The 23,872-nt window shown below is 41.9% G+C and overlaps 1 protein-coding gene across 19 annotated transcripts in view; it reads right to left on the reverse strand.

Moving 5' to 3' along the window:
* The window catches only part of FHIT (fragile histidine triad diadenosine triphosphatase), a 1,443,555-nt gene that overhangs the window by 253,061 nt on the left and 1,166,622 nt on the right, over window positions 1-23,872 (reverse strand). For all 19 annotated transcript variants that reach the window (XM_029242153.1, XM_029242160.1, XM_029242145.1 and 16 more), the window contains 2 exons: window positions 21,745-21,890; window positions 19,271-19,300 (listed from right to left, as the gene is read on the reverse strand). In XM_029242153.1, the coding sequence (XP_029097986.1) occupies window positions 19,271-19,300; window positions 21,745-21,890 (176 nt within the window). The remainder of the gene's footprint in view (window positions 1-19,270; window positions 19,301-21,744; window positions 21,891-23,872) is intronic.

The following is a 23,872-nucleotide window of genomic DNA, read 5'->3' on the forward strand; positions in this document are numbered from 1 at the left end:
AAAAAAAAAAAAAAAAAAAAAAAAAAAAAGAGAGAGAGGCGTCTACTCAGCCTGTGAAGGGGGGAATTTATGACATCTCAAACACCAGTTTACAAAGGCTCCTCTACCTTCTCAACTTAGAAAACGTTACCTGAGTCTTCTCTGTAAAGAAAACCTTCAGATTCCATTCTCCTCTGCCCCAGACAATGAAATGTTTTGGTTTAAAAGCTATTGCTGGGAGCTGAGCTTATTAGCCACATTACGATGAGGTTGGGGCTACAGAAACCAGGCTGTGTGAGCAGATTCAGTCGGACTCTGTCAACATTTTGTCAGTAAATAAGATGTCATGGGTCCAGGTTTCTGTTCAGCTGTGCCTCTGACTGGATTCTAGCCCTTGAGCAAGTCACTTTTTTTCCTGAGCCTCAGTCACCTCACCTTTTAAATAAAGATCAAATTCACACAATGTTGGAAACATAATAATAACATTGACAGTGTCAATAGTTAAATGATAATAGCTAACATCTCCTGAGGCATACTATAGGCTAGCCACTGTGCTAGTCCTATATGACCCTTACCTCTTCTGATCCTCAGAACAACTTTACAAAGCCAGGCATCCCATTATCTCCCTTTTACAGATGAGGTAACTGAAGATCAGAGATGTTAAACAACTTGCCCAAGGTCACACAGCTAGTAAGGAGTAGAACCAGGGTCTGAACCGTGGCATTCTGGTTACAAAGCCTTACCCCTGTGCTATTCTGCTCCACGCAAATAAGTTAAAGTATGTGATGTGAAGCACTTTATTTTTTATTATTATTTTTTGTGTGTGTGTGAAGCACTTTATAAACTGTAAGTTAGTATATAAAAAAAGTAAAGTATTATTAATACAAATAGATGCTCATTATGGTTTTTAAAAGATGAGGTAACCAACAATTCCTTTAATGAAAGCACACACACTTCTCTCAGTAATACTGACAAGCCACTGTCAGAGAAACAATTAGAATTGAATTAGCACATCATCACAAAAGAAGTTCCAATGACATCATCCCAACCAAAGAACTTGCTCTTCCCTGGAGTTTAGAAAGGAAAAAAAAAAACAAAAAACCATGGTTCATCTGACAAGAGGAACAAATTCTTGCAGCTCTGGCAACGCAAAGCCTCTGAAAGAAGAGGTTAAGGAAGGTGCTTCCACTGCAAACTGTAAGTCCAGCATGAATCCCACAGAGGGATTCACACCACAAGGCCAGTTTCCCAAGCATCCTTCCATAAAGCCTTGTCGTATCAAACTGGATCCCAAAAGGGATATAAAGGGCCAGCCACCGATGAGGTACAGCACTGCTGGTCCAGGCTCCAAGGGTCAATGATGAAGCTCATTAACGGAACAGGCTATTTTCCAATCCTCCCTTCAACTTGTTTACTCACTAAGTTACTTTGACACCACACCTGTTTCTGTACGAGCCTGGAAGCCTCCACAGCACAGCAGATGGCAGAGTGTTTGCATAACAAATGTTCTCAAGGGTCAGCCTATGGAAGTGCCTGCGGGGATTGCTGCAGGTGGGACAGGAGGGGCGGCAGGGACCCTCTCCTGGGGCAGCAGCACAGCCATCAGTCCCAGACTTTGCTGGAGAAACATCCCACCCCGTAAAGGCCGAATAAGTCTGAGCTCTGAATGTTCCCAGCTCTGCTCTTCCTTCTGACAATCCTTTCCAGGATAACAAAACTCAGTGGCTATAAGAGCAAGCTGCAAAGGAAATCTAGTGGGGACATTAAGAATATATATATTAAAAAAGAACAAAACCACATCAAATTTAAAACTTAACTTCAAACACAATTCCAGCTAAACTTCCAACTTTGCTCTCTTAAATTTAACTGAGGTTTAACTCTCTTAAGTCTAAACTCTTTGTAACTCTCAAATCTCAATTCCTAACTCTCAAGTTTCTTAATTCTAATTTCAAGTCAAGCTTAGTCTCTTGAAGACGGAAGTCAAATTTAACAGCTGATTGGAATGAGTTCCTGTGACTTGGGAGCCTGGTTTAAGGTCACACCTAGTCTTCAGAGGTTAAGAAAAGCCCTACTTTCTCTTATGCAAATTTGACATCAGAATAATGTCCTGTCTTGGCTGCACTGTGGAAGAAATAGTTGCTCAATCATGCAATTTGCCATTTTTTAAAGAATCCATGATGCAAGGAATGTAACGTAAAGCTCCTCAATGGAGCAAACACCCATCTCAGGGGCCACACTTTGCAGACGACCTGCGTGTCAGGAGGGAATATCCAGCCCACCCCCTTTCCCCAGTGACACCTGGTAGACTTCACTGTTTTCAACATGAAGAACTAGTTCTGCACACTTAGTTCCATTTGACTAGTGAGTCCAGCTTTGTTGCTTGGAAACCAATGAGCTCGCCATTAGTAAGAATTTGGGACCCATTAACAGGGTGACTTGAGGGGACTGAAAATAAACTGAAATCCACTATAATTCCTCTCCCAGGGTTTCCTCTGATTCTCTGATCAGCCTTCCTTCACGCAGGGGTGATGGTAAAACTACCGGGGTGATGATGACAAAGCAAGTGAGAAAAATGCTTTGCGGGCAGGGACCACATCTCCATGTTCTCTGCTGTCCTCACAGAAACCGGAAGAGAAGCTGGTCTGTAGCGGCTCTCAATAAGTAATTGGCCCTTACCAATAGAGTGCACCAAGCACTGTGTACCAAGTTCCCCATTCGTGGCCTCCTGGAAAACTCACAGAATCCCCTGCAGGAGGGAGTCCTTTTCTTATTTCAATTTCACAGCCAAGAAAACAAAGGGAGAGAGAGTCAAACCACTTGCCTAAAGCCACACAGCTAAGAGTGAAGGGAGCTGGACTCAATCCTGAGAGCAAACAATTCTTTTAAGTGAGGGAAGTATTTTTCAAACTCAAATCTCTCAGATGGGGAGGATGTGGCTCTTTGGGACCCACTGAAGTGGAAGACAACAATTCAGGTAAATTCAGTTGAGCAGTCCTTGGACAGGAGTTAGGGGGCCAGGAGACCCCTGAATTAAATGCAACATTGTGTATGTACCTGAATTTTTCCACAGAAAATGCTCATAGCTTTCAGACTTGAAAGATGCTATGACCCCTCCAACGTTTAATGAATCAGCTTCTTTTCATTAAATTACGCTGCTAATTGTCACCCCCAAAGAGTCCAAAGGGCTCTAAGTGCATTTTGTATGCCTGCTAGAAGGGAAGTGACTAGCGTGAACGTTTGGTGGGTATTAGATATGAGAACAGTCAGTCTCTGCAAACACCCCAGATGCGGAAAGAGCCCTCAGAGATCATCACTTAATTAAGAATATTCAGAATTCACTGCCTTGTTAGCATTTGTTCTCAGTGACATCTAAGAGCAACTCTATTGACAACCAACTGATCTTGGGGATAGCTGACACCCTAGGACCCCATATCATGGATTAGATTCAGTGGTCTTCAAAATATGAAAAGGAGACAACAAATTCCACTTTAGAGCAATGCCTGTCAACAGGGTCTTTCTAAGTATTTCATTTTCTGTGATCTTCGTCTGCAGCAAGAATACCCAAGCCTAACGCTCTGTACTTGGGGAAACCACCCTCATGCTCAGCAGACATATACTGAGACTCTACTGTGTTCCCAAAACTGCAATAAACCACTTGCTCCTACGTCACCTGGAAAATTCCATGTGATTCTAGGCCACATGTTTAAAATTGAAGAGTCACCAAACAGAGAACATCTAGATGTGGGGAACCCATCTGTCAAAGGAGTAGAAACTATGCTGCGTACACAGTTAAAGGCACCGATGATTCCTTACGGGGAGGACGGCACATTTCTTCCAACTCCTACAAGGATTCCAGAAAGGAGAGGAAGTACACAATTATTCCAGAATGCCCAGACTCCAGAGAGAAAGGTGAAAGAATAATGCTGTTTCACAGAAAGAGAAAAAGAAGAAGAGGAGAAGAAGAAAAAGAAGCTGCGGCAGCAGCAAAAGCAAACTTTTCCAACTGTAGAATCCAAAATGGAATGAGACAGCTGTTAAAAAGTAAGCTAGCTGTCACTCGAGTCACGTTACATGGATTTATACGTGAGCTAAACTTAAGACTATAAAACACAGAAGATGGGTAAATACAAGATGACTGTACTAAAATACAAAGAAACAAACACATTTAGTCAGTGCGTGACCCTTTAAAGCTAGTATGTTGATTATGCTGTTTACAGGGAAGAATGTGATGTTCACAAATCAACTCATCACAAATTACACGCTTACCAGGTCTAGTAACGTAATGACCTTGGGAGTTGACTCAGGGTCTCCCTTAACCTAACAAGCATGCTGAATATAATCAGTTAGGTCGGCATTTAAAATTACAATTTATCTAACGTATTTCCCCCACCCAATTCCTGTCTCCTCCTAAGGCTCAAGAAACTGTTGGGTGATCAGTAGGTGCCCTTAACGCTATGGCGCGCTCTTGCGCGCACACGCGCTCTCTCTCTCTCTCTCTCTTTTAAGCATTTCTATTACAGATAATTTATTAAACCTTAAATTTCTTTCCTATTTGTAAGTTTCAGCAAAATTTAGTCAGGTTTCAACACTGAGTGTCAAGGGATAATTAGGACAGTTAGCAGTCATTTATCATTCCTCAGCTGGGTTTTCAAGCTTCCCTTGACTGCGTGTAGAAATCCGTTAGCCAGTTCTACACGGATCACTAAGACATCTCCTTTATCTTTGTGCAAACTGTTTTGCATTTAACTGAAGTGAGCTGAAAGATGAGCCTAATCCATTCCTGAAAATCTAGCCACCAGTATGTGTGTCATCCGACCACGGCTGAGGCCGGGGCTTCAGATGAACTAGTGTGTTGCCTAATGGGTGTTACGCTGCCACGGGCAGCTTTTTTCCCACCTGCTACGGCTTAGAAATGTAAAACCAAGCAGTCTGACTTCAGGTTAGAACTTCAGAAAATATGCACAGGAATCTATGGACCGGCCAACAGTACATTTTACAGAGCAAATATTGCCTCACACATAGTCCACCAAAGATGAAAAGCCTGGAGAAGGCAGGGACAACAGCTCTGCACCACTTCTGTGCAGGAGGATTTTATCATGCCTGAGCTGAAAAGGGAGGACCTTGTGTTCTTTCAAGAGACTCATTTACTAGATGGTGAAAAACGAATGGTCTGGGTAATTTCATTTCAAATTGATTTATTTCTAAATGGGGGAAAATTGACACTTGGTGAAGAAAGTAAAAAGCAAGTCTCTGGGAAGAGCCAACTAGTCTCAGGCATAACCCAATTATTTGAACACAGAAGGCAGGGTGCAAGGTCACCCAGGAAAGTCATTCCTTGCAATGAATACCTTCCTTTTCCCCTCCCGACAGACTCTCAGAAAAGTACACACTGACACATATTTCCAGTTTATTTCTGACACCTAAAACCTAATCAAAGTTCACTTTTAAAAAATCTAATAGTTATTCGCAATTAGATTGCACAGCAAATTAAATCATAAATGTCTCTATCCTATCCCTGGTTGCCACGTTCCTAAAATACAACTTTCTTCCCTCTGGCACTCTATTTAAGTCTCGGAGGCCAGGCTTGAAAGCAAGTTATGGATTTAATAAGTTGCTAATGTGGCCACAGAAATTGTTCTGAGCCATACTTATGACTTTATTGGATCTTACAACAATCAATAATCCATCGATGGGACTTCTCTGGTGGTCCAGTGGTAAAGAATCCGTCCTGCAATGCAGGTGACGTGGGTTTGATGCCTGGTTGGGGAACTAAGATCCCACATGCCATGGGGCAACTAAGCCGCGCGCCACAGCTACTAAGCCTGCGGCGTGCCGCAAACTACAGAGCCCGCACGCCACAACTAAAGACCCGACAGAGCCAGAAAAAGAAAAAAAGAAAAAGAAAAAAAAAAATCCATCGATGTCCCTGACTCTAGGGTTTTTCTCACAGTCCACAAACGGGGCAGTGGATTCACTTTTAATGTACACACTTAGCACTCCCTCCCTGAGAGAGTCCTGCATATATTAATAAAGGCCAAGAAATGAATGGCATTGGTGTGCATACCTTACCTGAAGAAACAGCTGCAGGATAAGATTTAACATGAAAAAGAAGGGGAAGAATAGACTAACAGGGCCCATTTTGTACAGCACCACTATGGTTAAAGTTAATGGAATTACTCTGTGGTCTTGCACCAAAGGGAGCCTTTTGGAAGTTAAGTTCTGCTAGGGCCATTGATTCACAGACTTTCGCTCAAAGATTCCCATTGGCATGTGATAAGTACTGCAGATATGCAGAAGCACTTTAGAAACGTGTTTACTCAAACTGCCAGTTAAGCATATTAAGGAGTAACAATAACTGAATATTTTAGAGTAGATGATCGAATTGAGGATGTTTTCCATTGGAAGCAGCAGAAAATTCAACTCTTCCTGAATGAAACAATAGGGGAACTTTATTAAATCACCTAAACAAGAAGTCTAGACGTAGCGCAGTCTTCAGGGCCGGTTAATTCAGCAAGCCAACAATGTCACTAAGGATCCAACTTCTTTCAATCTCTGACATGCTGGCCTCAGCATCTGGTTCATTCTAAACCAGGTTGCCCTAGGAATCCTAAGATGGCTGACAGCAGCCATCAGGGTTACTGCTTCCCTATTTATAAGCAGTAGTAGAGAGTAGAGAAAGCATCCCATCCCACAAGTCCTCCATGATGCTGGGAACAACTGTTCCTGAAGCCGAGAGAATCCTACACTCTAAGTGAGAGTTAGGTCAGAATTAATTAAAGTCATCACTGTGGCAGAGAGTTGGCTTAGGCTAGGGATGGGCAGCCTCTGGGCCAAACGTGGCTCACCGTGTGCTTCTGCAAATAAAGTTTGATTGGAATACAGCCACATCCATTTCTACAAATTCATTTACATATTTTGTATAGCTGCTTTTGTGCTGCGAAGGCAGTTATATAGTTGTGACAGAGACCATCTGGCCCTCAAAGCCTAAAGTGTTTACTATCTGGCCTTTTATGAAAAAATTTGCCAACCCCTGGATGAACCAAACAAGGTTAACACCTGGAACTAGAGATGGATTCAAATGCATCCTAGCTCCTTGGCTGCTAAATAATGGAGTGTGGGGAGTACGTTGGGGAGACAACCAGCACCCAGAATAGACATAAGACCAAATTATTCAAGTTCCTAGAAACTTAAAAACCAAATCGATTTAGGGGACCCATCATATTGAGCACATGTGAAATATCGTCTGCCCTTAGAATATAATCCGAACAACAAATACCTTTAAAATAGAGTTAAAACTCTTTACAGTGGTACCGTACTTATACTGGTAGAAATACTCTCCTGTCCACCTCTCCAAACTTATCTTCCACCACTTCTCTCTCCACCCCAAAGTCCTGCCATGTGGTCTTCAACAATCTCCTAGATTGTGCCAAGCTCATCTCTGCTGCTGTTTCCTCTGCCCAGAAGCTCTTTCTTTCCCAGCTCTTTACTTGGCGGGAGCCCTGTCATTCCTCAGGTCTCAGTTTACAGGTCACCTCTTCGGTGGGCCTTTTTTGACCAACCTACCTAAAGCAGCCATACCGCCCCTATTCCGCGCCCTCCCCCCATATTATCCCCTTTCACAGCACCGCTTAAGCCTTTCTAACACTCCTCAAAATCTGCAATTATTTTATTCGCTCATTTTCATGCAGAGGAAGACAGACAATAACGTAAGAGTCATTCCTTGGCTGCCCTTCCTCCCACTGTACCCCAGTTCCCAGAAGCGCCTGACACATAGTAGGTACTCAGTAAACACTTAACTGGTAGGAGGAACTCGTATGAACTCTACAACTTCTACAACTTGCTCAGTCTTCCTCTCTTACAGCCCTTATTTCAATGACTATCCTTAAAGACAGACAAGGACTACGCCTCATTCTTCTTGTTCTCCCAGGGCCTGTGACAATACTTGGAACATGGTAGGCATTGGCCGAATAAATTAAAAAATGAATGCTAGATATAAAAGCATGCGCAGGCAGGATGCTCATTTCCTGGGAGACAGGAACAGGATACTTTTGGCAGTAAGAGAATTCTCATCCTTGACCACAGATCAGAGCTGTTCCAAACTGGAAGAAGCTACCTTACAGCACACTGCGCTCCCAGGTGTAGAGGAAGATGAAAGACCGATTTAAAGGCTACAGAGGGGGAATCATTTGCAGAAGAGAAGATACTACATGACTTCCAAGATCACTTGCCTCTCTGGGATTCTCTGAGTCATCCCAGGCTCTGAGTTTCTTCCTGAAGAGTTAGTTTCATCCCCGGTCATGTGATGGCAGAGCTGAGCTTGGAAACACATTGATTCCTTGCAAGACTAAAGAGCTTCCTCAGAATTATACTGCTAGAACCTGATTGCATCTGGGAGTTTATACCATTTATAACCAACAGATGAACTGAAACACAAATAAAAGGCCCTGTTGGGTTGTTTTTCAGGGCAACAGTCTAGAAAGTATGACAAGAAAATATTGTTTTCAGGGAACAAGTGCTGATACACAGACCCTAGGGTGGGAGATTTGAATGTGAACATTAGGGTAAATGGATTTCACCACAAAGTAGAAGAATACTGGGTGAGTTCACTTTGCTCATTCACTGTTGTTTATTCTTCTAAACCACCTTGGCAAGGTCAACATCCTCAGCAACTTCAGGCTTAGTTTTCAGGTAACATCAGGAACAAGAAAAGCTTATTCGAAAGAATAAATACAGGGGAGAGAAATGTGGGCTTTCATTACCAAAATGCAATAATATTATCTTTATGTTGAATGAGCGCAGAGGGATTTCAAACCATGATTTTTGTCCTTTCCCCCTGAGGTTTGGGATTAATCTGATTCAGAAGGCTTCTAGCAATTTGCATCTCTATTTCCCTGACCTTGGTGGATGAGCAGCTTCTCTAGAGAGGGGATCTGCTATGAGACTACAGGTATAGGATTGATGCCTCATGACATGTAAAGTTAAAATCTCAAAATTACCCTTTCCCAGTGCTAACATACTTCACAAAGGAATGGGGGGAGAATTTCTCACTGTGTTTGGCCCGAGGGCCATTACAGATTCTCACCAACCCAATGTTTTTCACTCAAATGTCGTTAGGGAGGTCATTATTCTAATTCTTCCATATCTGTGGCTCTGCAGGTTGCCATGACTATTATTCATTAACCTGCCTTCCATCTCACCCAGGCTTGGTCATCACACCCTTAGTTTTCCAGCTGCATTTTGAGTTTTGAGAATTACTCCAGTAATGGCTTTGGCATGGGCAGAGAGGAGGCCCTGAAAGGAACTGAGTAATTCAAGATGAATTTGGGAGTTAGAATCAAGTCTAGGTCATCTCGACCAAGAATCAAAACGTATTCATACAAGTAAATAAAACAACAGTTCATAAATCTGGGTTACCACCAGAATCAACTGCAAGTCTAAGTCATCTAGACCAAGAATCAAAATGTATTTATATAAATAAATAAAACAGTAGTTCATAAATATGGGTAACCATCAGAATCAACTGTGGACTTTTCTAAAACCATTTTTTATGGGCCCCATCACCAGAGATTTGAACACAGGAGGTGTGAGGACTAGTTATATGCTAAAGACAAAGACAGAACAAAGGACGGACAATCAGAGTCATTTCCCAATGGAAAATTCTTCTGATGGGACCCCCGTGAAATAAAAATTATAGAGATTGTTTCCTGTATTTTCTTTACAAAATATAAATAATAGAAAACCAGGAACGTATTAGGTATGTAGTGAAAGGCCCCTGGGTTTCCTTGACACCCCTTTGTGTGCTCCTTCTTCTACTGCCTCATTCTAGAGGCATCCCGACCCTATGTTGTCCATTTCTCTAAGCAATATATAGATCCATATTTTTTAGACTTAAATAGATAGTAACCCTCTTTTGTATTTTATTATTTCTGCTGTGAGTACTGAAACAAAAGTTTGCAAATTCATCTGGATCTGTTTTAGCTGAAGTGTCCAGTTTCAACCAAAGCGCACATTATTTTAGGGACTTTTCACTCCCCGTTCTGTATTTAAGGTGTATAATGCGGTCTGTAACAAACAGCTCATCTATGAAGACTGAAGTGACCACTCATATTTAATTAAAACTATTGAATCCTTGTCCCACGATTCATTGGACTGAGTTTAGTTACTTATTTTTTTAAAAAAAATGGACATTTTAGACAAGACAAGTATTTACATGTCACAGGTTTAAAACTTTGAACTTGAAAGGGTTACATGGAGTTAGAAATTTTATACATAATGTCTTAGGCCTGAAACATACACAGCAAAATAGTGAGAGAGAGGTGTCTTCAGTGATTATTTACTGAAAACCTAGTATTTCACAGCAAAATGACAACAGTGAGTCACTGCCCTTACTATATCAACAGAGGCAAGAAGGTGATTCTGAATAATAATGCCTGTAGCATTTTAGGGTCTACAAAGCACTTTGCCTTTCACAGGATATTTGATTTGACAGTGATTAAATAAAACCCCCAAACTCTGAGCATCAGGTAGAAAAGACAGTTCACTGAAACCTGTAACCCACTGACGCTAAGAATGCATCTGTAATATTTGCCACATTTTGTGTCATGGATCTCAAAATAAGTTTAACAGCCAAATATCCACTTTGCTCTATGTCAGGGCCTCCAATTACGAAAGGGATTTGTTTGGTAGCACTAATGAAAGATTAAACACTAAAACATATAATTCTGCTGTAAATTGACATACACCAATAAAGCAGCATTTAGGTTAACCTTCACCTGTACAATAAAAGTAAAGAGAGAGTCCTCTGGGTATTTTTAGATGGAAGACACATTATTCTAAGCAGAGAAAAATAATGCAGAATGAACCTGTGTTCAGGGAGACAAAATATTTACAAAACCTCTCCTTGTACATCTTTTTCTACGCTTACTGGGTGCGAGGTGTTTTTGGGAACATCTAGCCAGATGATATAATGGAAAGTTGGGCTTTCAGACAAGCCTGGGTTTGAATCCCACCTCTCCTGTTTGTAACTTGTGTTGTCATTGTTGCTGTTGTTGATAAGTGACTACCTCCATAAACCTTGGTTCTCCCAAGTGTAAAATATTAATGCCCAATTTTGAGCATCGCGAGGATCAAGTGAAACTTATAAAACTAATAGCAAATATTTATTGAGACTTTCCTGTGTGTCAAGTGTTATATTAAAGGCCATGTACATGTATTTCAGTCCATCTGATTGTCACAACACCCCCTAAGGGGCAGGATACTATTAAGGCCCCCATTTTATAAACTTATAAATAGATGCTGAGACTAGGAAAGGTTGACTTTTGCAAGAGTCATAGAAATGACAGGTGATGGTTCTGGGAATGAAACCAGGCCATCTGGCTCCAGAGTCCTCCCTCTTCATCAGGACTTTAGTTCTGAAGTTCACATTTCCCCTTCACCCTCACTCCATCTCCAGCATCCCCCATCAGGCCCACCTAAGCTGCCTGTGAGTTTGAGAAAACAAGGATAAAATAAGCAAATGGGAACGGGAGAATAACAGGGAGATTAGTTAATGTTCCTTTCAGTGCTTTGATCCAAATGGCATCATGCAAATCAAAATTAACCAATTAGAAATGGAAAAACTCAATGATTTGATAGTTACTTAGAAGAAGGCTTGAGGGTTTAGTATGAGAGAGGACGTTTCCCACAGGGGAATGACAGGGTCATCTTCCCTCCTCCTGCCTAGAGAGCCAGGGACCAGGGGTTTTGCCTCCAAATCACCAGGAGGGGAAGGAGAGTCAGAGATGCGTACCTGCCAAGGGGAAGAGTGGGCTTGGAGGCATCCACTCCCACCTGTACACCCAAACCCATCCCCTGAGCACCAAAGATGATTTTGGTTTACCAAACTCAGGCAAATTGGGTTCACTTTCAGAGCAGAGATGCAAATTATAAGGCAATTGCACAAGATAAAAGCTACTGTATCCTGAAGATACTAATTCTTCAGCAGTAAATACAAGAATTAGCTATAAACAAAGGCAAGACACTTTTCTTCATGGCTTTAATCAAAGGATAAAAGTTCTCTGGCAAATTAAAGCTCTCTTGAACTTTCTTTCCAGATGAAAATAATAAATACCAGTCAAGTAAAATCAGTTTGATTTTTAAGATGTCGGTTTCTCCTTTCTCTGCACAACAAATATTAGGAATACTTTTGGATTGAAAGCAAGCCGCTATGTGGAGATTCCTCCACATCTTGTCACTTCTTTGCTAAGTGGCTTTGCACTGGAGTGACGTGTACATGAACATCACTTACAGTGTCTGTTAAAATGCAGAGTCCTGGGTCCCACATCAGACCTACTGAACCAGCATAGGGGGCAGATAGATTTCTGTCCTACTGAAACCTATTTCGAGTAATTGTGAAATACACTGTTGGCTCAGGAGCACAACTTACCCATTACGACTGAGGGATACAGCAGATGTTAAAAGTATCTGGGCGGAGATTTCTCACCCCAATTAATAAGGCAGATTTCTGAATGTTCAAGTGGTCAATTTAATAAAAGTTCAAACTAGTTATTCAAACTACACAAGTGATATGATCAGATGAAAGTTTTTTTTTTTAAGAATTTAAGCTAAAAGGCAATAATTAATAGTGAGAGAATTTAGTGTATAATTAAGTGAACTAGGCAGGGCCACAAACAACCTCTATACCACAAACATTCTCCCTAAGTGACACCTTAGCCTGTCTTAGGGACGAGAAAACTGAGAGTAAGATTAAGATTAAGAAACATGCATAAGGTCCTAGGGAAAAGATGTGGTGGGTTGGGCGTTCTATTCACCTCTTCATATCAGTTTCCTCTCACCATCACTCAATGCATTTGATAGGATATCCCCCATTTGAAAAATGAGGAAATGAATGTTCAGAGAGGTTAAGAGGCTGGACCAAAAGTCACACAGCTAATAAATTAGCAGAGCTAATACTCCTATGGAGCCTCTGACTAATGTCAAAGTGTATTAACACCTGGACTTTGAGAGCTAAAGTGTCCTCTAAGTTCATGAATTGAAAAGATTACCAAATCTCCTTGTGGAAGGGACCGAAGAAACTCCTCAGTGAATGGAAGACTTTGTTTGTTTTTTTAAATTTTTAAATCACAGTTCTTTAAAGAATTCCTTTCCTTGTTCTTCCCAAAGCAACCTGAAAAAGTAATTGCTAATGTATCAACAGTAAATAAGAGACACTTCCCACTACATTAACACTATAAAATTAAATATGTAAGTAGAGGAGTCAAGCACCATAAACAGAAGAGTGTAAGCAAGCATAATTTATAAATAGTTCTTATAAAATTCTAGATTACCTGCCTGCCATAAATCTCTCTCTTTAATATAATCTAAAGCACTCTCCCACCCAAAGACACACGTAATAATTGTTCTAAAAGCTCATATTAAACTTATTCAGTAGCATCCCTTTTAAAGGACTGAACATTGCCTTAATGATTTGCCTAGCTGGAATTACATTTTGGAGTATGATTCGGGAACTTGATGAGTGGAAATTCTGGCCTTTTGTCAGTGATGCCAAAATATGGGAGATTCCTGATAGAAATTCCAGAAAACCCACACCTCTGACTGCTCACTGAAATACTAGGACATACCATCTGCTTCTTCACGTTAACTGAAGTTAGAAGCTTAGAAGTATTCGTTCTGTCATGCTAAGTACCATTATCATCTCCATTTTCCTCCCCACACTGCCCAAGAGAGACACGGTAAACAATGGTAAGATGCAGGTTCTCACGAAGCTTACATGCTCCAGGGACTAAAGAAATAATATGAGTACAGAGGGAAAAAAAAGTAACACACAAACAAATAAAAGACAGTGAAGAGGGCCTTGAAGGAAATCAAATAACGCATGGACAAAAAATGTTGCCTGCCATTTTAGTAAACAAAGAGTGCTGCCTGCCATCAAGCCGTCAGCCAGGGCAGCAGCGGCCCCTACAGTGCACCCTGAGGACAATTCAAGTTGGAGAAAAACAGGATACTGGCCTTAGATAGTAAAGACGCAAGTCAAAGGAATAATATCAATGAGCTGAACTCTTGCATCTTCCCATACATAGAAAAGCACTGAAAAACCATTAACTTGAGATGTCTGTTTTTTTGTGATTATCGGTAATCTTTTTATGTTTGACTACATTTTTTTTTTTTTTTTTCAGCAAAACTCCTATATATCCCGGTCCCTCTTTGACCTCTTGGGAACAGTCCCTCAGAGCTCTCTGAGAGGCTGTCTTCCCAGGCTAACGTCCTCAGTAAGGTCCCCGAATAAAACACAACTCACAACTTTTAGGTTTTTGTCTTTGTTTTTAGTCGACCAAGGCAAACGGGATAGGAAGGAAAGGGTTTAGGAGGGCTACTCAGAGGGGAGGGGCTGGTCAGCGAAGGCTGATGACCCAGCAACATATGGCTGTACAGGTACATGATAATATGCATCTGCATATGGTGATATACGGCTGAGACCAGAAGAAAGGGATCATTTCTCAAGCCCGCAGGATATCCAAATTGCTGCAATAATCACCTGGTGGACAGCAGTGCCCTCCTACTTTTAGACTCAAACGGGAGAGTTAATAAACAATCGAGAAATAAGAGGTCACATTTTTAGGGCTTCCCTGGTGGTGCAGTGGTTGTGAGTCCGCCTGCCGATGCAAGGGACACGGGTTCGTGCCCCGGTCCGGGAAGATCCCACATGCAGCAGAGCGGCTGGGCCCGTGAGCCATGGCCGCTGAGCCTGCACGTCCGGAGCCTGTGCTCCGCAACGGGAGAGGCCACAGCGGTGAGAGGCCCGCGTACCGCAAAAAAATAAATAAATAAAAGAGGTCACATTTTTAGTTTGATATTTCCCTTTCGTTACAAATGCCTTACTGAATAAGCTAGGCCACCCTTGTTCTTTGCAAAGAAGAATTTAAAGCCCACAAAACAAAAAAGCCCTAAAGGGGTGCCACGTTCAAGAGGCTCGCTCAGTGGTGCACTTCCGCTAACAACAGCAAGGGAAGGGATCATTGCTGGGCTTATTGCTCTTACCACCCAACATGAGACAAAAATGGTTTAGGGCCCAGGCGTCAGGCGGGACACCAAGAGCCAGACACAGAGGCGAAGAGAAAGAAAAGAGTCACTGCGCTTTCTGTGGCAGGCCGTCAGATAGTGCCTCATAATGTTCAACTGTGTGAATTTCAAAATCTGAAATGCTTACTCATGATTTGTAGCTTTCAAAACCGGGCCGCTAAATACTGACCATGTGGCATTGAGGCAGGAGGTAGATGGGCCCCAGGCTAGACATTGACAACCAGCCTCCTGTTCACTCTTCCTGGGGTGAGAAGAAGATGGGCTTCAGGCCGGACATTCATTATCAGCCCCTTGTTTACATTTCCCGAGGCAAGAGACAAACTGGCTCCCGACTACATTAATGAGCGGACTCCTCTCTGTATTTCGAGATCTGCACTTTGATATAAGAAACAACAACAGGAATAGGGTAGATAACCGGACATTGGACACTTTTATGGCAGGAACAGAGAGGGGCTAAACTCTGCTAAAAGATCAAGAGGTCATACATTTCCCATCCTTGAGGCAAGGGAAACATTGCACATGCGCAGAAAGGCTCCTTGGGGGTCAAAAGGAGGGGGCACACCCCATAATACGTGATGCTAAGGCCGTCCTATAGACCTCGGGGCTGAAATCCACCTTGGAAAAACGTTGCACACGCACGTTGGGGAGGGTCCTAGAGCAGGGCAAGTGTGGAAAAAGAAACCAGGTAATTGGCCAAAGGTAAACGAACACCCGGAAGAACTGCCCTATATGAATGACCTAACCACCTCTTTCCTGGCTTCTCCTCATTCGGGAGGACGCCCACACCCTTCCTCTCCCGTGTGCATCTCTGCCTTGCTTCTGTCCTAACTAAACAAACTGTTTCTCTGTGTGCTCTCCCACCTGTTGTTGTGCTATGTCTCTAATAATAAACTTGTACCTGTTTTTACAGTTTTTGCTTCCGTGAGAAATGCATTTTTCACTGGGGACAAGACCCAGGGTGTGTGGTGGCCAGGATTCCTGGTTTTCATCCAGGCTCCCCAGGTTCAATTCCTGGGCAGGGGATTACGATCTCGCTTCACGCCACCACTCACTGCTGCCTCTCGGAGATTAGCTTTACTCCCTGGAGGGGCTGACTCCTGGCTTCCTTGGGTCAAGGTTATGTGGCCATCACCACCTACTACTTTATCACCATAAAGCAGCAAGGCTGGTAAATATTTACATTCTGAGAAGACTCATGAGGCGTGCTTGTTAACAATGAAGATTCCCAAGCCCCAAACACAAAAATTCTAAATCAGGAAATTTAGAATAAAAACAGAATCAACCTTTTTATTAAAGTAACATCAAAATTAATTCTCAGGTAGGTAGTATAAGAATAGTGGGTAGGCAGTATAAGAATCACACTTAGAAAAAATAGACAACTTGTGATATGTAGACTTGGTCTAAAAGGACAGTTTTCAAAACTTTGTCATCCACTGAGGTTTTAGTTTTATGTACAGCTGACCCTTAATACTTGGGGGTTAGGAGTTGCGACCCTCCCTCGAAGTAGAAAATCTGTATAATTCAGAGGCAGCCCTCCATACACGCAGTTCTGCACCTGCAGATTCAACCAACCACTTATCTGTAGTACTGTAGTATTTACTACTGAAGAAAATTCCTGTATAAGTGAACCCTCACAGTTCAAACTCCTGTTATTCAAAGGTCACATGCATATGGATGTTTTCTTTTAGCCACTTAATATTACACAAACGATTTGAGATGGCCCTGCTAATTCATATGGGGGAAATTAGGGATCATATAGGAAACAACTGAAAGATGTTCAAGAGAACATAATCTGCCAATTAAAAACAAGAACTGTAAAAAAGAAAATCAACTTAAGCTAAATTACAATGGCAGTGATAAGAACCACATTCAACGACTTATATACGAGTGCCATACTCCAAAAATTACTCCATCACCCCACCATCAAAGCTAACAAAACCATTAAAAATTTTGGCCCGATCATTGGGACATGAAAAAGTAGTCAGTACTAGAGTCAGAGAGTCTACAGCCATGGTGTTCAGCCCTGCTAGACTTGGTGTTTGTTGGGATTTTTTATTAGCATTCTTCTTTTTTTTTTTTTTTTTTTTTTTTGCGGTACGCGGGCCTCTCACTGTTGTGGCCTCTCCCGTTGCGGAGCACAGGCTCCGGACGCGCAGGCTCAGCGGCCATGGCTCACGGACCCAGCCGCTCCGCGGCATGTGGGATCCTCCCGAGCCGGGGCACGAACCCGTGTCCCCTGCATCGGCAGGCGGACTCTCAACTGCTGCGCCACCAGGGAAGCCCTTATTAGCATTCTTAATTGAGATATATTTCAAATAACATAAAATTTACCATTTAAAAATGTACGATTCAGTGGGTTTTAAAAATATCCATAATGTTGCACAACCATCACCACTAATTCCGTATTTTTATCACCCTAAAAAGAAACTCTTACCTGGTAGTAGTCGTTTCTCCTTCCCTTCTTCCTCCAGCCCCTGGCAACCACTAATCTACTTTTTGTCTCTATTCAGTGCCTGCTTGTCTAGGAAAATGCCCCGTTTAGATTAACGTCCCATTCAGATTCCCAAAATAAAATTTTGAGATCATATAACCTATATATTCATATAAATTTCAGATATGTTTATGTTGTGCAGACTGTCAATCTCTGCATGCCCCTTGACATGGTCTGAATTTCTCCCATGTTACTAGCTATGCCTCTGCAGCATTACTTTCAATGGCTGAAGGAATTTCATCAAATAGATACTGCACAAAGCACCTAAATCTGGTGGTGGTGTCATTTATATTTGAATACTGATTTTTAAAAAAATCTAGTGGGACTTCCCTGGTGGTCCAGCGGTTAAGACTCTGCCCTCCCAACGCAGGAGGCCCAGGTTCGTTCCCTGGTCAGGGAACTAGATCCTGCGTGCCCCCGTGTGCCGCATAAGACCCGGTGCAGTCAAATAAATAGATAAATGAATATTCTTTAAAAAGAAAAAAAACATCTAGCAACCAGGTTTAAACACTTACGTTTTGTATTTCCAAAACGAAGCTACCGTATTACACTGTTTTGTTTGGTTTTTTTTAGCATCGGCATGTTTAGAAGCCTGGCATGGAGGTGGGGGAAAGCTGTGAAGCCCCTCTGTCCTTATCACACTGTGTGTGTGGAGCAAGGCTAGCTCTTTTTTATCATAAGGAATTTGGTGGCAATTTCTGTAGGACATTTGCTCCTCAAAAGTATCTCCCAGAGATTCTATTATAAAAGTCCCACAGTAGCTATGTTAAGCATTAAAACCATATGCAGACGAATATCAAAAGAGGATGATGTTTATTTGGCATTGTTTGGTACCAAGCGCTACCTTGCACACTCACAGTCAGTCTCAAAGCCATAAAATCCTATCTCGCAAAATGTAACACAAGCACCCCAGTTAGACTTGCTTCAGATTTCTAACACGAAAAAAAAGAAAAGAAAAAGAATAAAAAGGCCTCTTCTATGATTTAGGTGTAGGAACTAACTGCACAGGCATTTGCATTTGTATGAAGGGGGCTGAAACTCAGCTTCAGAATCAGCCAGGATTTTATTCTTCTCTTTTACTTTATTAGGGAAGCAGAGACTATGCTGATAAATCTTCCTTCCGTCTTCTGGCACACTTAAAAACTCATTTTTGAGCTCCACTGACTCCATTATGTTGAACTTTGGTATTAAGTACGAAGGGAGGAAAAGAGTAGGTGTGTGGGTGGAAAGGAGGAGAACAGAGGGAAGCAAAGGGCCAGGAGTGAAGGGACAGCCATGGGGCCACCATATCTGTGAGCCCTCCACTCAACAATGGCAAAGCAACAATATACAGTGTAGAGAACCAGAAGGCTGCCACAGAGGCGCAGGCTTAACAGGAGACCCGCCAATCCACATGCGGCATATGTCCTGTTTCCTAGACACTACCTCCCATGAACTCGTTTGACTTCCGTTTCTGTTTCAGGACTCCATGATTTAGTTTCTGTTTTAGCATTTGAACAATAATAATTTTACGACAAAAGGTAAATGTCTTGTAAACGAATGTGAAACATATTGCTTGGCAAAGTTTACAATGTCAGGATTTATAGCTCCAACACCAAGGCTCTCTCTGACCTCGCAGATAACATAATGAAGCAGCAATGTGCTCCAAATGACTCAGTGTGATTTTTTATTAGTTCTCGTAATCGCCCCCTATTAATTTGTATGCACATAATAAGCACTCACCTTCACAGTTTGTCCAGCTTCGGGGCCATCCTAGAAATAGGGGGAAAAAAAAAAAAGACAGAGGTGAGAACAGATAGATGGTATCTCCTGCTTATTCAGAAATATTGCCTGTTAATAATTTAGATCCAATTTCATTGTGTGTTAATTTATAGTTTCCTCATGGGGACCATTCGCTTTGAAGGTACGGGGCCCAACAGTTCTCCATTTCCGCTTGAGAGTAAGAAGCTATGTATAAAAATGATATAAATTATCCAGTGAGTGAACCCCTTTCCTACTTTTCATGCTCTTTGCTTTTGGCTATGGTTTTAATTGCATTAAAGGAAGACTGGAAATATTTGGGGAGGTGAAGTATCACACCTTTTGGTTATCTTTAAACCAGATGTAGCTTAATTAATGCCTGATTACTTTAAGTCTCTCCTCAGGAAATTGCTATAAACATAATCCATTAAGCAAGAAGCAAGAATATGGGCTGTCTCATGTAGAAGGAGCACCCAAGAGTGGGCCCTTTCTGGCTCTTCTGACCTTGGGAGAAAAGGTGCAAGTGTTTATTGTAGCTGAGTTCTTTTCCCATCCTGGGTCCTTCCCTCGGCTTTCTGAAGCCCAACTGAACTACTTGCTTAGCTAAAAAATAAGCAAACTCGCCAAGTCATCAGCCACAATACAAAGCAAAAGCCAGTAAGTGCTCAGCTGGTTGGGAACAGCACAACATGCAATGTTTCTACAATCAGAAACTTCAAAATGGAATGACAACTCTGAAAATTTAGGTTAAGGCTTTCTACTTCTAAGACCCAAACTACTTGGGGTGAGGATTCTTGCCCTGCTATGGCAAAGATTAAGCAGACCTGTGTGATCAGTGGTTTTCAAACTTGGAGTCTCAACCTATTAGTGGGTCATAAAGTCAACCTGATGGGCTGTGACCAGCACTGAAGACAAAAGAAATCACGTAACAGAACAAAAACTCTTAGATTGTACAGAATAGGTAAACACTGCTTTGTGAAGTTTCTGTTTCCTTTATCTACATGTCTGTAGGGGGAGAGGGGAACATATGATTGTGAAATAAATATATATCTTACTGTACGTTAAAGTTTTAAAAAGTTTGAAAACACCACATATATGAAAGTACTCTAAGTGCTTTATATAATAGCAACAGTTTCTATATTTTTTAACATCAGTTTCTATACTTTTGGAATTAAGTTTCTAGCAAATCATGTTAGATAACCAGCACTGGCCATTTCCTATGTATGTGAATTTTCTTCTAGTATTCCATTAAACACTGACAGATGTCTTCACCCAGTTGCCTTCATTTGGTCTCTCTGGAAACATGATTTGCAGCATCGGCTTAATAAACCCACCCTGAGCTTAACTACCTGCCTGAAGGTGACTCAAAGGGGTTAATACACAATACACACAGACAGACAGACAGACACACACACACACACACACACACAACCCCCCCACACACAGTATTTTACAAGGAAGTTTAGATACTCTTGACACAGACATGGTGGCAAAAGGTTTTTTTTAAAGAATGCAGATGAGGGAATTCCCTGGTCATCCAGCAGTTAGGACTCCTTGCTTCCACTGCACGGGGCACAGGTTCAATCCCTGGTCGGGATACTAAGATTCCGCAGGCCGCATGGCGCGGCCAATAAATAAATAAAAAAAAAAAATGCAGATGGGCATTTCTAGTCAGAGTCTTTCACGACCTCAAAACGGTGGCCTTCTCTATCTGTTCTCTTTTAAAGTCTACGGTGAAGAGCTGAGGAGGGTAGAGGGAGGATGATAAATATCCAGTTTGCCTAAAGCACTGAGCACAAGGTCTTGCATCATGAAACCATCCACTTCTTTCCAAAGGGTTTTTGGAGAGTCATCAAATCTCAAGGCCACACAGGGCTTTAATTACGTATAGATACCCGCAGCTCTTTCCATGGGCGATAGGAAGGGGCTCATGGTATATTACTACCTGAAGATTCAATCAATTCCCACAGCTGATGACCCACCGCCGACCTCCTCCTCCCACACTGACAAGCGTTGGCTCAAACTCGGCCTAAAGATCTCTAGTGATTGGGGGTCTAGCTTCTTTACCAGGAAGGAGGCCACACTGAACACTCAATCAATCCAGCTTCATACCATAAGCAATCCATAATCAATCACTGAGGCTTGAATTAAAAAGGTCAGCCTTGTGAGGGCGAGGCCCTACCTAACCTGCATATCTCTATTCCCCTAGAAATAGAGCAGGGCTCAAAACATATTTCTCCTGGAATCAAAATGACATGTCCAGCCCCAGTTCCAATAAAAGATCTGGAATGTCTTCATGCTCATCACCTACATCACACGTCCAGTACTCCCAGCTGCTTGGTCAACAACCCTGCGCGCATTGCCTCCGCTGATATCCCACCCTGTTCACCAAGTCCACGTCGGGGCCTTGTGGATGGTAGGGTGGCCCTGGATGAGCGAGCTATCTGTACACTCACCTGCACGGAAAAGGTGAGAGAGGTGCCCTGGAAATGCTTTTCCACTGCCGTCCCGACTCTCTGTGCTGCCAGAAACAGGTCGGCCACTTCATCGGGATGCAGGTCTCGGAAGCGCTCCACTGGCCGGAAGGGACACACGAGGACATCTGCAGTGAGGTCTGTTAAGGTACACTCTGCTTGCTTTAGGGACCATTTTTACCAAGAAGTTTATACCCACAGGCTTGAATCCCCTTGGCCCAGGGCCTGAACTCGCAAAGGCTAAGGAATAAAAGAACAAATATTTACCAATCACTGAACTCCAAGGAGTTCAAAGAGAGCTTACAAACATGGTTCATTATACTTTAAAGGAGAAGCTATGGCGCACTGAAGAAATTCTCTTAAGAGAAAAAGACATCAGTGTTCAGAGAGACTTAAGTGCTGGCTGAAATAATTAGGCCACGAGGCAGGATCTATGCTGGACCGTTATCTCCTGACCCCTATTCTCAAGCAGCCAAAGGCCCTGGGTTGGAAAAGCAACTGGAATATTCAGTTGGTTTTTCTAGAAAGAGCATCACAATCAAAACTTTAATTTCAATATCTCTGTAGAGAAATATGTAATCAACAGACAATAGTATTTTATTTTTAAAAGTTGTATAGAGATTCTGAAAATGGCTCAGCGAACTTCATTTATAACAAGGAGATGTGCCACACGGTTAAGCAATTGATGACAAGCATTCCTCAAACTGATTATTAAGAATTCAAGAAGGCAGTTGAAGGTAAATCATTAAGTTAAAACAAGGGGTGTCTGCTTGTGCGAATGAAGCCATCTTAATGTATTCTATTAGTCAGACAAATCAACATATTTGCATTATTGGTCTGAACAAACAACAAATTCTAGAGAAAAAGGATGCAGGTTTGATCATTTGTTGGTAGCAAATAAACATTCAGCGTCACATCATCAATAACGTTTCAGTTCCTTTTTGTATTTGAACTCATAAGTGTATGGTATACACGTATAGACATGTACACATACATGTGTATACACACACAAGCTACATTAATTTTTGTTCCGTTTTCAGGTACCAGCAGGAGAAAAAAAGCTAATGTTCTTTTCTGTTTCTTTCGTTTTTCTTGTTTTAAAAGAACATGCTTCTGCTTTGAGCCAAGCAGCTAAGGGGCATAATAAAACCACAAGTCTACAGTTGCTAGTCTCACCAGAATATCAAGCATTTTAGCCCACCATACGATTGGTAGAACTCAGGACCCAAGGGGAAATGCACTGAGCTCAGCTGGGTGGGCCTGATTTCCATAAGACAGGGGGGAAAAGAGAGGGAAAACTGATTAATTTTGCTCATAATCAGGAAATTTATGTCAGGAAAACGAGTATTTGTTTAATCTGAGTTCATTTTTCAAGAGAGGAGAAGGGAGGCCTTCACCCACAGGGCATCTGATACTTAAAAAGATAATTATCCTTCTTTGGCAGGGCTGCTTTATTATCATGGGTCAATGAACCATTTAGAAATGGAGAATTTCTTTCATTTCCTCTGAGCTGATTGCCAGCCTCCACTCCCACTGAGTTGCTTTTTTTGCTGTTAAAAGAGCCCTTTCCCCATCTTCCTCCTCCCTGCTTTAATTTACACCCTCCCTTAGGCTCTGACTTCACCAAACCACAGCAAGATGACAATTTTGCAAGCTTCCAACAATATTCATAATTACTGTGGTTGGCTATGTCTGCACACAGCAACTAGGTGGGGAAGGGCATAACATTCTATTGAAACAACTGCTTACTGTGAAAACGGATGGAATGAATCTGGCAATGTTCGTGTCTAACGTTACTTTAGTAATATCAATGACATCTGAAAGGTTTTTTCCAATGCCATAAAAAACTGTATCTTATTACCTGTCCATTTTCTTACCCGGTGCTAAGAATCAGCTTGACCCAAGTTTAACGAATCAAACTGTTTATGGAACGGAACGAAAATGGTTGAACGTGTGAGATGTTCTATCCTGTACATACCTAACCGCAGGGTGATACATCACATACATTTTTTACTGTAACTGAATATTAGTATAGAAATATAACATATCACAAAAGATTTCAACAGCTAAGCACATTCTCATTTAGGTGAATATTTTTCAGCAACCCATT

The sequence above is a fragment of the Monodon monoceros genome, unplaced genomic scaffold (genome assembly GCF_005190385.1).
Source record: "Monodon monoceros isolate NGI ecotype Baffin Bay Population unplaced genomic scaffold, NGI_Narwhal_1 Super_Scaffold_3, whole genome shotgun sequence".
NCBI lineage: Eukaryota > Metazoa > Chordata > Mammalia > Artiodactyla > Monodontidae > Monodon > Monodon monoceros.